The sequence below is a fragment of the Balaenoptera musculus genome, chromosome 4 (assembly GCF_009873245.2).
Source record: "Balaenoptera musculus isolate JJ_BM4_2016_0621 chromosome 4, mBalMus1.pri.v3, whole genome shotgun sequence".
NCBI classification, from domain to species: Eukaryota; Metazoa; Chordata; class Mammalia; order Artiodactyla; family Balaenopteridae; genus Balaenoptera; species Balaenoptera musculus.
In genome coordinates, this window is record NC_045788.1 from 17191869 (window position 1) to 17207572 (window position 15704).

The 15704-nt window shown below is 37.6% G+C and overlaps 1 protein-coding gene across 4 annotated transcripts in view; it reads left to right on the top strand.

Annotated features, from left to right (window-relative positions):
* Nucleotides 1–15704, top strand: part of PPP2R3A (protein phosphatase 2 regulatory subunit B''alpha) — a 210972-nt gene that overhangs the window by 69596 nt on the left and 125672 nt on the right. For 3 of the 4 annotated variants that reach the window (XM_036850212.1, XM_036850210.1, XM_036850211.1), the window contains one exon: nt 10315–10581. In XM_036850212.1, the coding sequence (XP_036706107.1) occupies nt 10315–10581 (267 nt within the window). Of the gene's footprint in view, nt 1–6080; nt 6612–10314; nt 10582–15704 lie in introns of those variants that run through there. The other variant, XM_036850213.1, reaches the window with a different exon arrangement.

A 15704-nucleotide genomic window follows, 5' to 3' on the forward strand; every position in this document is an offset into this window, starting at 1 on the left:
TGGAAATGGTTTCCATTTTTCACCATTGAGAACGATGTTGGCTGTGGGTTTGTCATATATTAGCCTTCTTTTTTGACATCTCTTAATTCAACCCTCACCCAAAACTCCTGAGACATCACACACATGTAAACTGCCAACAAAGACATTGGGGCAATTGATTTTATAGTAGTGCCACCATGCATTCATTGATATTCAACATGGCAGTGTCGGTGGATTGGAAACCCTCTATTCCTTCTAACTTGAGTTGTCTAACATGTTTATAGGCCAAAATTGAATTCTTATGCTCTATAATGAGCAGTCTCTACTTGAAGTAATTACTGAAGGAAGAAGAAAGGCAGACTAAGAAGTACAGAACTCTATGAACCAGAAATTCCAGTGTTCCAAGAATTATAATATGTAATAATTTTAGGTTCTTAATTATCTCTGCCTGCCCCAGATCCTAGAAGAGCATCTACCCCTAAGTATTAGGAACACTGAGAGGTAAAAATATTAGATTTATGGATTCTTTTTCCTATGGGTCATGGAATGTGTTCCTGTCGTTTGGAGGAGTTGAAGCAAGACACAAAAATGCTTAATTAGATGTCCTCCTGTTTTGCTACAACCAGTGAAGTTAAGGCTAGAGGAGCAAAGAAACCATGGATCACCACCAACAACAACCACCAGCCTCCTTCCCCCACTCCGGTATTGCATTACTAAAAGTAAAATAAAATTCGTAACACAAAGCAAGCTATTAATAAGACGATGAGAAAACACCAAGTTGGAGCATAAAGGAGGATATAAAAATTTAGTATTAAGAGTAATTAGCTTATAATCAATTTCCTCTATTAAAGCTTACTTACAGTGATATTTTAAGCAAAGTCTATGATTCCAAGTTATTATTAGCTTTTTTAACTGCTCTGCCAGTTAGAGCCAAGATGAGAAAGGCTTTATTAAATTGAGATATAATATATAAAATTCACCCTTTTTAAAGTGCCTAATTCAGAATCACTATATTGTATACCCGTTACTTATATAATATTGTACATCAACTGTACCTCAGTTACAAAAACTATATGCCCTATAATGTTCATTGTATCACTTTATGTTTCTACATCAATAAAGTACAATCACACACACACAAAAAGTGCATAATTCAGTAGGTTTTAGTATATTCAACAAGATTTTGTAACCTTCAGCACCAATTCCAGGACGTTTTCATCATCCCACAAAAAAATCTGTATTCATTAGCAGTCACTCCCCATTCCCCCCTCCCTCCAGCCCCTGGCAATCACTAATCTTTCTGTCTCCATAGATTTGCCTGTTCTGGACATTTCATGTAAACAGAATCATACGATACGTGGTCTTTTGTGTCTGGCTTCTTTCACTTAGCATAATGCTTTAAAGATTTATCATGTAGCATGTATCAGTACTTCATTCCTTTTTATGGTTAAATAATATCCCACTGTATGAATATACCACATTTTGTTTATCCATTAATCAACTGATGGACATTTCAGTTTCCACTTTTTGGCTACTGTGAATAACACTGCTGTGAACATTCATGTACAAGTTTTTGTGTAGACAGAAAAAGGCTTTTGATTTAGCTGTTTTTTTTTTTCAAAACAGCCAGCTTCCTTTTTAAAATCAAAAGTACCCTCTTGATGTAGCAGAACTTCCTCTTTCATACGTAACTTTTTTTTCCCTGTAGCATCTTATGAGCAAAATCTTTTGATGTCACTTCAGAGTGACTCTCATGTCTTTCTGGACCTGATTCTTCTCACCTCAACACACGTCCTCACAGCTGAGCTGATTTCCCAGGCTTGCTATGCTACGTGTTTCTGTCACTCACTCAGATCTTTGCAGTTTTGCTGCCTTGTTTATCCCAACAGGTCTTCTTAACTCTGTGGTCTTGATCAGTGCTATTATCTCAGTCTCCAAAGTCATTGTCACCTGAGGCTGATATGACTTTACATGTTCGTTTATAAAATAAAGGCTAGTCTTATTTTAGGACAACACATTGCATATATCGATACAACATTAACTGTTTAGCAGTTTTATACAAGTCAAAATAAGTGATTCACGTCTTCAGCAAATGTTCAAAATTTTCTCTATCCTGTGTAATCAACCCATTTTTTCCTTAAAACATCCCATAGAGCTGATGCTTTCCAAAGAGAGAGAATTAATATTGTGTATCACCACTGTCTTCATTTTCAGAGGGGGAAGGGCAGGAAGTTATGAGAGGATTTGGAAAGCTCAAGAAAATCCATTCTGAGTTCCAAACTAAACTTCAAAGACTGAATTCTACAAAAACAATATGTTGGGTGTCACACACAATTTTATCCTTCTATCTCCTTCCCAGTGTCACCTTCCTTTAGGGTACAGACTCTTTCTGGACTCACGCCTCAGTTCTGTAGGTCATTTCAGGACATGATAAGGGAATATCTTTTCTTGCTTGATATATTGGAGGCTATCCTTAAAACAGTTCTATAGTTTTTAGAGTCATTTCAGAGAGGCCAGTCTCTCTTGTATGTACCCCTGCCAGGGAACCTGTAAAACCCTGTAACCCAGGAATCCACCGCTGAGCTGGTTCTCTTTGAGAAAGGTTATCCTCCTTGCTCAAGCACGTTTGCTCTGGGGGAACATATACGGAATGGTAACACAGGAAAGGAACCCCAGTCAAGGCAGCTGGATCTTTAGGTAGCAACTGATATATCCCAGTCATTCCCACAGCAAGAGAGCACCAGTCTTTTCCATCCTCTAGTCAAGCTGTCTTAACACAGTTGCCCTGAAGACCAAGTTGGGCCCATGGTCCAGACAGGACATCCTGTGTCTGCAGGCAGTGTATGTGCATGAATGATCTGCAGGCCAAAAAGAGATGCAGGTTGCTGTGCAGGAAACACCTACTATTGGCTAGCTGTCTTGTTAGGATGGACTTCATGTATGCTGCAGAGGGCAGGAGAGAGTATCGTATGGTTTATTCCAGAAGGACATTGGGAAGACCCTTACAATCGACTCTTTCCATTATAACTGACAAACTTTCCATCTTTGCAAATTGAATTTATAAACTATATGTTTTTAGTTTTCTATTCTTCCTCATTCTGTTTAGTTCCTCCCTGGAAAACCTCTCACCTAGAAACAGCTTTTCCCTTCCAGCCCCCAGCCCCCAGCCCCAAGGGTTGTACCACTTTCTCTGTGACTAACGTAAGGAGAGAAGAGAGTAGATCATAGGCCGTGTTTGCGTCAACAGTGAAATTCCTTGTTTGATCTTTTTCCAGTAAAGAAGAGGTCACTCTAAAAACCATGTTCTTTGCTGCTATGTTTCAGTTATCGTATACTTCTTGAAACTAACTCACATTCTCAGACTCTTTCTTGAACCAAGCAGGTATACTTCCATACAGACACAAGTAAATATGTAAAAAGCAAATAAACAAACTTCATAATAGTCTTTCTCCATCAATAACTCATTGCCACAGACCAGTTCTTTCCTAACCCCCTTTAGGGGACCTGGCCTTTCTCCCTGTGAATTTTTTGGAAAGCCGTTGGATAAATAAAAACTTAGAGCTTATTTCACCATCAAAAGACATGGAAAAATGTTTTCTTCCTGCTTAAGAGGGGTAGCAGGACAGGCTCTTAACCACTGTTCTGACTTTGAAACTCCAGAGATTTATAAGAAGTAAGTGAAATGAAAGTATTTGTTGTCCTTTGCTCCAAACCAACATTGTGCTAGGTGCAATGAAGAAAAAAAGGGATCACTTCTTATCTTCTTCATATCCTCAGCACCCAGCAAAGTAACTGCACATAATAAGTGTCAGAAATATATTTGTTGAGTGATTGAATGACTTTACAAGTGACCTTACCCTGAAAAGTTTAGACACTATTGGAAAATATTGCCAGATTATAAAATATTGCAGTAGAAGCCCTTTTACCTGAACATGATTGGGATGGATAGTTACTCAGTAGGGAATTGTAAACTCTATCCATGTATTCTGTAAAATGTGTATCTTAAACATTTTATTTTAACTTGGAACATTAATTATTCAGATCTTTTAATGTAGAGCCAAGCCTTTTCTTTGGAAATGAGTGTCATAATTGGAAATTGAAGCTTCATGACATCTTTTTTTAGTAAATCACACTCAGTATATTTAACTGATTTCCATGAACTTAAGTCAGTAGTGAAGCAATTTGAATGTAGTTACCTTCTAGATTTTAATGATTTTTCTCCTTTATCTCACCAATAACTAATTTTACAGCAGAAAAATTTTAGTAGTTTTTTGCCTTTACTGAGTCTTTATAAAATATTCAACTTAGGGTTTTTCTCCCCAGTTTTAGAAATATCAACTCTTTTTTTTTCCACATTCATATTTCATTAGTTTATGTAATTGAATTGAATTATTACTGTAAAAAGTGCAACCAGTATAAACAGATGGGGACAAATACAACCAACTCTTAGTAAGCATAGAACTCAACTACTGAGATAAGAAACATGAGAGCATAACAGAAACTAAACTATTAGCCATGAACCAGTGTGTCCTGGGCATTGGTGGTTCTCTTACAGGTAAAATGGAGAGCATTGGTTCGTCCAGAGAATAAGTTAAGTGGAAGTCATTCAAGAAAGATTCTACAATATTTTATTAAGAGAATTGCAATAAGGGGGCTTAAATAGATTAATCCTTCATGAAATAGGTAAAATTTGAGTTGAATTTCGAAGGATGGTTAAAGTGTGTATAATTTGAGGAGAAGGAGTATTCTCAGGAAGGGGATGAAAAGTCACACCCCTGAAGCCACGGGTTGTTGTAGGAAGGGGAGAAATACAACTAAGGTGTGGCTAAATTGAAAAAGCATTAAATCACAAGTCTAAAAACCCAGTTTCATTCATAACAAACTTTTTAAATGTTTTAATCTGGAGGTAAATAATGAAGGAGGAATTAGAGCATTATAGGCAAGAGTGTAGGGAAGGCCACCTAGCTCAAAGGGTTAACCTGAGTGAGAGAAAATTGGGGAGACAAAGGAAAGGCCCAGGCTGAAGCATTAGACCAGTGGTTTCAATGTAATCCTCTTTCAATCATAGTATATATTGAGAGCTTTCAGGTAAGATTTTGTATGAGTGGAGAATTCTACAGCTTAAAAAGAAATTTGAAAACTACAGGTTTAGGCATATAAGCCCAATATACAAGTTATAAAGTGTTACCAGAATGTCTTAAAATCAAGAAAAAAACTTAAGTTGTAGGAAACAATGGAAAACCAAATAATTTAATTCCCAGTAAATTAGACAAAGGTTCAGCAGAAGAGAATCGTAAGCTGTTTTTGGTTTTGGGGTTTATTTGGTAATATTTGGTTTATATTCTCTAGAAGTAGAAAATCAGTATAGATTGAATAATATGGATGACTGAAAATAAATATTGAATTCTAAATATTAAACATGAGATAATACTTGAAGATTCGCTTGCAAATAACTATGAGGCAGCTATTCAATATATGATAAAATAATAGAATTTTTTTTAAATCTGAGATTTCTTGAAAGCTTAAGAAAAACGAGTCTCACAAATTCAAGATATACTATGTCATTGCTATTTGACCATCTTTTGTACCTTTTTTATAACCAAATTTCATTCACTTCTGTGTACCTAAATCTGCTTTCTTTTGGCATTCCATCGTTCCACTTTCTTAACCAATGCTTTGACAATAAATTTTCAAATGTATCCAGATTCAGAATCACTTCAAAAAAGTATGCTTGATCACTAGATAGTCTTCTGCAAACTAACCAAAAAAAAAAAAAAAAAAAGATTTGATTTTAAAATCTGAGACTATCAAATCTCTTTGTATATTCCTGTTTGAGGATGATAGTGTTTTTCTCCATATTTTGACTGGTTATATCTAGAAGGTTTTAAACATTTGCTTCCCTTCAAATAAGAAATTTTTAAAAATTATTCTTAAAATGATAGTTTCAAATTTGAAGTGCAGCATGTTCTTTTTTTCATAAAATATTAAATAGCAAAATCAAAAATGCTCTACATGTTCTCTCCTAGCTTGAGGAGAAACTGTTTTATGTGGATTGACACCTCATGTACTCTGAGTTTAAGAAGTTAGCATTATCTGAGAAGTCACTATTTTTAGGTCCAGCTGTAATGTTTCTAACTTTGGTGCTCAGAGTAGTGGGTGCTTCCTTTCCCAGAAGGCTCTGTATTCTCCACATGGGCAGGTCAGTTTGACATAAAGCTACCTACAAGGAGCAGCAGGCCCATTGCAGCCCGTGTTTCTTACTTGAAAATTATGAGCAGGTCTTGGGAGCCACAGGCTGTATTTGGGAACCAGCTGCATGTCAGTACAAGCATGGATTGTGGTCCCTGGAGGCTGGGAGAGCACAATGCTTGAACTTAATTTCTTTGGGAGATAAGAAGAAAAAAATACCTTTCTACCTGACGAGATTGACAACTTATTAAGTCTGACTATCTTCAGAAGTGTGCTGGACAGTTTGCTAAGTAAACATCCACTTTTCAAAGATGATGATCAAGGAAACATCTCTACGAAGGGACCCGGATTTAAGGGGAGAGTTAGCTTTCCTGGCAAGGGGCTGTGATTTTGTTCTCCCGTCACGGTTTAAGAAGCGGCTGAAGTCATTTCAGCAGACACAGGTTTGAAACTTGGGTGTTTCTTTTAAAATATTTTTATTACTAATAAAACCACCCAGTGAACTAACTTACAAATAATTTTACAGCTCACTTGATATTAGATCAAGGAATTAATCTGTGTCCTCTATTCAGCTATTTCCAGAAAGCTATTTGTAGAAAGAGTCCAACAGGTTTAAAAATAGACCTTCTGGACCTGAAGTACAGTACTCACATTTTTCTCTTGTAGAGAGGGAATCCAGTTTTAGAGACAATTAAATACAACTTAACAAATATTTTACAATTTAGAATTTTTCATAGAAATATCTTTGAGAAGTTAGAATTTCCATGTTAAAATCCTTGTTTGCACTTTGACTCAGTAGACTAAATTTGTATTAACATACATACATCTGTAATGAATCTTTTTTAAAAAAGAATATTGATCCTGATAGTCTTTTTTTTTTTTTGAAAGAACTGTTTTTACACTTATAGGCAGTTGTGTGTGTGTGATATACTGTGTGTAGGGAGCGAAGGATGGCAGTTACTCCTGGGTTGTGAAAGAATGTCTTCCCTCAGCTGTGAGCTTGAGTCATTTCTGCCTGCAGTGGCTGCTTGCAGAGATCGTGCTTATTTGCTTACAAGTGTAGAGCCAGTGTCTCATCAAACAAGTTACCTAGCACTGAATACAGTACAGATCAAGGGCCATATCAATGATGGACATCCAGAATCCAGCAAGAAGCCATAGTTTTGTAGTTATTCTGACCTAGAGTAATTTCAGATTATTTGAGTGAATGATACGAAATTGCGTTTTTAAAAATAGGTCAAAAATGGTCAAACTCACACCATTGTAAAGCAATTATACTCCAATAAAGATGTTTAAAAAAAAAAGGTCAAATATTGAAAATGCTACAGTAACATAAGGGTACTGTTCAGAATGAATATCTAAATGATACTGTATAGGGAAAGACTGTAATGGAGAATTGAGATACTTTACACAGCTAATTCTGTTTTAATGCTGTTCCTAGATTTGAATGAAATAGTTTTATTTAAAGTGGGCAGATGCTAAACTTGGTAAATCTGACAAACTTTATATTACTGTTTTATTCTATAATGCTGTAAAGCGTCAGTTTTATTAAACTACTTTAAGACTTAAATTATATGTCTCCTATTGAACCCAGTGGAAAGTAAATCAGTACACCTGAGAAGTTCAAAGTAAATGCATTCTTTTTATTTTCCTTTTAAGTATTAACAACAGTTTTATTAAATATGGACTTAAACAGTGAATTAATAAATACTTCCCTATTAGTGAACTGCTCTGTGTTAAGTACACTGAGGAGAGCAAAGTAAACTATTATATAACTGAATATTTTCCCATTCAAATTAAAACTTTGACAAATAGCCAGGGTTTGTTCTGAATGTCATTTATTTCTGTCAAAGCAAAAGTGTAGAGTTAACATTGAAGGGCTTGCTCTAAACCTTCTCCAGTATTGTGTGTTCACTAGAATATTGAGTTTCATTCCCAGTGACACCAGTGGTCTCAGTCCTATGGTTATAATTGCCCTGAAGTTATCCATAACTACCCTGGATGTCACACCATGGGAAACATTTTGGGGAAACAAAAAAGAATTTTGGTAACTGTATATTTGTAGTCTCACAAATCTCTTTCAGCATAGAATAATAGAAAGGAAATGACACTAATACAAGTGACCTAAGTAAAGCCCCTGAAGAATTATATGCTTTATTTTAGAAATTTAAGAACAGTTTCTACTGTTATTGACTCATAGGACTATGTAATAATAATTGCAGATTTAACACTAAGGCAGAGAGAATTGTTTACTTAGAAGAGATTATCAGTTTGTTAAATCAAAAGTAGTTTGTAAACTTTAAATTGCCTGACAAGTGTAAGTGATTATTTTATTTATTATTGAATCTGAAGGGCCATACCAAGTTATGTTTAATCTTTTGAGAACCCCATCCTTTGGCTCATTTTCTTAAATAAGACATATCTCTGCCCAGCACAGTTTTGAGCCTCTTCCCTATGTTACATCCTGTAATTTCCTTTAATCCTCACAACAACCTTCCAAGAAGAAGGGGTTATAATCTGTTTTATTACTGAAATTCTAAAAGGTTAAGTAACTTTCCTGAGGTCACAGAGCTAGTAAGCCATCACTGATTTTTGTTAAGTTTTTCATATTTCATTGGCATCACTTCCCTCTGCCATGTCTTCCTTGACTATTGCTTTATATGGGTGATATCCTGATACTGCAGCAAAGGCTTGGTGTGACCAACTGGACTTCGTATCTTAGTATTAATATATGAGCAGACTCCACTCTGTATTAATGTCAGATATTAACATGAGAAATGGGCCGTGTTTAATAAAGGTAGGAGGTTAAATCGTATTTATCACATATTTATATGAATGAAGCTTGTCTTCCTATAATACTTATGCTTTTCAAAGGTAGCTAAAATTTTTACCCTGAATTTAAAAATCATGTTATAAGTCCATATGTCAAAAGGGAATATGATACTCAGATCTACTTCATACTGATAAATCATTGTTCAAACTTTAGGAATGGCGTTAGGATATAATTTAAGAAAGAAGAACACTCGAGTAATATTTTGTGTTCACAGTGAATTTAAAATAAATTTAGCTAGTCAACAGTCATGTCCATCTTTCATACCTTATGTAGCATTTAATAATGCCATGCTCATGAGCCTTGATAGATAATTTGGTCAAAATTAAGAATAGAAATTAAACTCTGAAAATCTTTATGGAATCTTTTTTGCTTTTTCTGTTAGGAATCTCAGAACTAAATTTAGTCTTCTTTGCTAAAATAAACTTCTACCTGAATATTAGTGTACCTCCCCTCCCCTTTCCCTAAATCATGGTTACTCTTAGTCTCCCTGTTGCCCCCCAACCTTTTAATACTGTCCTTTCTATGTCTCTTTATGGTACACCACATCAAATCCTTTTTGGAAAAAGGAATGATATAAACTATTAATGAATTAATAAACTATAAAGAGAGTTTGGCTGTGGTGAAATTAATGACCATGATCCTTGTCTATTAGACTATACTAAAAATGAGAGAAATGTGTATCTCAGAAAAAATAGCATGCCCCTGGTGGCAAGTCAGTCAGCCTGGTAGAAGACATTCTAAAACTAAAATGCTTTAATTTTCTTAACAAAGACTTTCTTTGCATCAGGGACTAGCAGTGATTCTACCTAGATAAAGTCAAACTAGGGAAGAAGGTAGAAGGACAGCCCCCACAATACATTTTAGATCTACATATTTAAAAAGAACTCATTCTGTTTGCCTACTGAAGGACAGGTAGAAATGCATAGAAACACCAAGAACAGTCTTCAAGAAGAATTTACTAATCCAGGTCCAACAGACTGAGAATTTACCTTGAGGTCCTTAATATGTCAACTGACCTTGCTCTTAAATGTCTCGCTCATCACTGGTGGGAAAATGTACCGTAGGATTTTTTAAGCACAAATCTATGTAGACTCTAGTATTGACAGATAAGTAACGTACTGATTGATTCAGTGTAGATAAGCATTCCCTCAGAGCATGCTTACCCCTGTCTATAGTCGAGTGAGCTCTTCATCTGTACTGCTTCTAATTGTGGTTTCTTGTATTTATACCCAACTTCCTATTACTGGTGAGGACTTTCCAGCAATATATACTGTTTAGAATATTTGTGTCTCATAATCATATTTTCTTTCCAGATTCAAAGTAAACCAGAAAAGAAACCTGGAACACCACTTCCACCTCCAGCCACCTTTGCAAGTAGCCCCCAACCTCTCTCCCCTGTTCCTCATGTGAATAATGTTGTGAATGCAACATTATCCATAAACATTCCACGGTTCTACTTCCCTGAAGGACTCCCCGATGCCTGCAGTAATCATGAACAGACTCTAAGCAGAATTGAAACTGCTTTCATGGATATTGAAGATCAGAAAGCAGACATTTATGAAATGGGAAAAATTGCAAAGGTAATATAACTACTAAATGACGTATAATCTCCCTTTCTCTAGCAATCCCAATCTCCCTCTCTTTATTGCCTCCTTGCTCTCTGTTTGTAAGCATACATAGATCTTTTTTTCCATATTGAAAAAATGTATTTGATACTGATATATTAGCTGTGGTTCTACTTCAAGGAACTCTTAAGTTTGAAAAAAGCCTTAGTGGTCTCCTGGTCCATCCTCCCATTTAATATAGGAATTCCATCCATGGCATCACCAACACATAAATTCATTATCTGCTTGAATATCTTGCCTTCAGTGACAGGAAACTCACTACCTTGTCAAGCAGCCTGTTCCATCATTAAATAGCCTTCCTTGTTAGAAAAATTTCCCTTGTGTTGAATACAAATCTCTCTTTTTTGTTCTCATTCATTGATCATAACTCCTTGCCCTGAAGCCAGACAAGGAACAATTAGGCCAGCTCAACACTGTAATTCTTCTCAGAAATAAATGGATTTGCCACTAGGAAGCAAGTCTGTGATACTTTTCAATATATCCAACTGCTTCTAATTTAAGGTCTTAGTCCCTAATGCTAAGACTACTGTAACATCTTTAGTAACAGATTCTACACCTCCAGCCTCCTCCTAGAACAGTTAATACTGAGCATAATCATCAGTTTATATTTGATCATGTCATTCCCCAGCTCAGCAATATTCAGGGATTCCTACCATCTGTAGGAGTTCTTTGTTTTGTTTGGGTTCTGTTTTTATGATGCATGTATACTGAAGAGTCAGATCATACCTCAGGATTTAGCAGTGGTGTCAAGCTGTGCTTCAAGAGACAGAGGGGTTTTAGTAGGCTAAGGTCTGCATGTGGACAACTAGACACCAAGTGGGAGTTCCCAAGACCCCATGCACCCTTCCACTGGGAACGCTTCCTCTGCTTTCAGGAATAATATTTGAAAGTTTGAAAACTACCGCTTTTGAGGATAAAACCCAAACTACTGTTCCCTGCATGGGCCTGACCCACCTGCCCTCCCACAGGCTCGCCTCTGCATTTGGGCTCTCATAGTTCTCCCCTCCAAAATGGGCTTCCACTCTGCCACCCCCACATCACCCATCCTCTAAGACCTAGCTTCCATTGTGTCCTGAGAGACGTCCCTGAACCCCTGCCCTGTCATGTCCCATCCTCTCTCCTACCTCTAGCCTCAGAACATTTGTTACCGCTGTTAAATAATTGGTAAGTAGAGTGATTTTAAGGGAAGTGAAAAAGAATTCTTTTTTTATTCCTTTTTTCGTCACCCCCCCAATCTTAGAACTTGCTTTTTGACCCCTTAGAATGTTTCTAGTGAAAAACAACCTCTTTCATTCCAGAAGTAAGAGCTCACCTGCTTCTCCTCTATTGTACATATGAGGAAACTGAAGTCCTACAAGTATGTACCTGAAGTCAAAGAGTTTGTCCATGTCAGGAGACATGTCCTCTGACTCCTGCATCGTGCTGTTTCTACCCTATCTCCCCTGAACGTATGCTAACATACCATCAGCTGACTTCCAAGCTACATTCACCCAAATAAGTTATAAGTTCTTTCAGGACATTGGCATTTTCTTACCCCAAGCTTTGAGAGATGGCTATTTTATGAATCAAGTGGTAGATTATCTGAGTGGGCTAGAATGATGAATCTAAATCCAAAAGATAGAATTCAGCAAGGATGAATGAAGTCTAATTTGGAGATAACATGTTAATCGCATAAATGCCAAACAGGGTATGTCTAACACGGTAACAATTTGTGTGAGAGAGACATGAGGTTTCATGGACCACTTCGGGCAGGCAAACAGGAGAACCTGCACATTGTGGGACATGGTAGCTCCCCGGTGGTCTGCTGGGCTCCCCACATCTGGAGAGCCAATCAGAGTGACTAGTGCCTCGCTGCCGGAGACCTGCAGCCTGCTCTGTCTTGAAGGTCTCTGGGGCGACCTTCCTCCTCTAAGTATTCCCAGCGCCTGACTGAGGAGCCTTCCTGCTGTGCTGCCTCCACCCTCCTGCTCTGGCTCTCCCACCTGGCTGGTGGTAGCCCTGCCCTGCCTGTGGCTCAGTGGCCACCAGCACTCCACGGTGAATGCATAGTGAGAGGAGAGCAGGGAGCCTGAGGACTCCACGTGGTCACGAGAAGTGTAGGAAAGAGCGTAGTCAAGTCAGGGAAGGGGTTTACATGCTGGGGAGTCAGAGGGAGGACTTTCCTATTTACAGGCAGTGAGGATCAATCTATAGGTGGCATCAGGAAAAACTGGCAGTGTTGAAGCTGACAATATAGAGAAGTTTAAAAAGATAGAAAACTATTTTGTTTAGTAGCCATAGTAACAGGCATTTACATGACAATTTACTGTTTATACCAAATTATCATGTGGCACAATAGCCAGTATACACATACATGTCTGATTAACTTGTCTGAATTGTACTTGATTATAGCCCTAAATTCCATTCAGGGGTGCCAAGCATTTGTGTTCACTGCTCTTAGACCTTAATTATCAGCTCAGATAGCAAGGTGAACTGCTCATACTTTTAAAAAGTTAAAACTAACATTGCATATAAAGATGAGGATGTGTGTATAATGACCCCAGAAGTACTGTATCAGCTCATTTTATTGGATTTTGCCTCTTTATTCTTAAAATCATTTATTTTTTAAAAATTCATTTAATCATGTCTTCCAGTTAGCTAGTGCCATGTAATCCAGCTTTTCCTTGGCTACGCCAGTCTGTTAGCACTCACTGAATCAGTCTTACTTTCCGCTATTCTTTGCTCTGCAGACCGTCCTCATCCTTTGGCAGTGCCTGCATCACTCGCCCTCGTGTGCTTGTGTTCTCACGACAGGTTGGCTATAGGAAAGGAGAAGACAACCCCTGGGGGACAACGAAGGAGGAGGTGGTCAGAGCAATAAATGAACGTTCTTATGGATTCTTATAGTTTATAAAGCTACTTGGGGGACCTTCCCTGGTGGTCCAGTGGTTGAGACTTTGCCTTCCAATGCAGGAGGTGTGGGTTCAATCCCTGGTCAGGGAGCTAAGATCACACATGCCTCACAGCCAAAAAACCAAAACATAAAACAGAAGCAATATGGTAACAAATTCAATAAAGACTTTAAAAGTGGTCCACATCAAAAGAAAAAAAAAAAATCTCTCTCTTATAAAGCTACTTGGAAGTCCAGCTTGAGTTTACAATCTACTCTCCGTGACGCTTAAGTGTAGCTGTAGAGACTGGGGTCTGTTTTTTAAGTGCAAAGAAAACTCTGTGTTTATGAAATCTGCATCTGTTGGTGAAGTTTAGTTCATTCATCTTCAACCTCAAACAGTGTGGAGAGATTAATGTCCATTTCTGATTAAATTCTCAGTGTGTAGTTTGTACTTTTTTCCACAGCTTTAAGTAGTGATGGAGAAGAAATGACTAGAGAATGAATCTAAGAGGGACAAAAGCAGCATAGGAACAGAAACTGAGGAACAGCAAGGGAAGTATTTGTCACCACTGAGTTTTAGCCTCTAACAGAAAGTCGAGGGAAAAGAATGAAAGTCTTCTGAACCGTACAAAGCCCTCCAGCTCCTCTCATTGGCTGATACAGTACCATCTTGACCCATCGTGCCTGTGGCCTGTAAGCTAGCCTCTCTTTACCTTTTTTTCTTCATCTGCAGAACTGGATAAAAATACCTGCCCTCTTCTGTATGGGATCATGTCAGGGCCAAATGAAATAACAGGTGTGAGACATTTTAAAATGTTAAAGAACATTACAAATATTGGGCGATCATCTCTTCCTATGTATCATTAGACAACCTTGCTTTCAGTTCTTTATGTTGTTGGGCCATTTTTAGATCAAATTATAGGTGTCAATCAAGTTTTCTTTGCTCCAGCAACGCTGACTCTTGCCTGCTCCTCTAAACCGAAGTTTTCTAAACCCATCTTCAGCGCGTCCTGTACCTCCTCACTTGTCATCCAGTCTTTTCCTTTGTAAAAAGCCTTGACATGAGCTTGTTCTCTCCTTTGTTATAAAAGTCTCTATTCTGTTGCTCTCAGATTGATATCATTTACCTTTTTTTTTAGGTTCTTATTGATCTCCTGACTCCCTTTATCTTTTTTTTTTTGTCTGCAAGAACCCACTTAATTTTTTTTTTAATTTTTTTTAACATCTTTATTGGAGTATAATTGCTTTACAATGGTGTGTTAGTTTCTGCTGTATAACAAAGTGAATCAGCTATATGTATACATATATCCCCATATCCCCTCCCTCTTGCATCTCCCTCCCACCCTCCCTATCCCACCCCTCTAGGTGGTCACAAAGCACCGAGCTGATCTCCCTGTGCTATGCGGCTGCTTCCCACTAGCTATCTATTTTACATTTGGTGGTGTATATATGTCAATGCCACTCTCTCACTTCATCCCAGCTTACCCTTCCCCCGTTCCCGTGTCCTCAAGTCCATTCTCTATGTCTGCATCTTTATTCCTGTCCTGTCCCTAGGTTCTTCAGAACAACTTTTTTTTTAGACTCCATATATATGTGTTAACATACGGTATTTGTTTTTCTCTTTCTGACTTACTTCACTCTGTATGACAGACTCTAGGTCCATCCACCTCACTACAAATGACTCAATTTCGTTTCCTTTTATGGCTGAGTAATATTCCATTGTATATATGTGCCACATCTTCTTTATCCATTCATCCGTTGATGGACACTTAGGTTGCTTCCATGTCCTGGCTATTGTAAATAGAGCTGCAGTGAACATTGTGGTACATGACTGTTTTTGAATTATGGTTTTCTCAGGGTATATGCCCAGTAGTGGGATTGCTGGGTCGTATGGTAGTTCTATTTTTAGTTTTTTAAGGAACCTCCATACTATTCTCCCTATTGGCTGTATCAATATACATTCCCACCAACAACACCCTCTCCAGCATTTACCGTTTGTAGATTTTTTTGATGATGGCCATTCTGACTAGTGTGAGGGGATACCTCACTGTAGCTTTGATTTGCATTTCTCTAATGATTAGTGATGTTGAGCATCCTTTCATGTGTTTTTTGGCCATCTGTATATCTTCGGAGAAATGTCTGTTTAGGTCTTCTGCCCATTTTTGAATTGGGTTGTTTGTTTTTTTTGATACTGAGCTGCATGAGT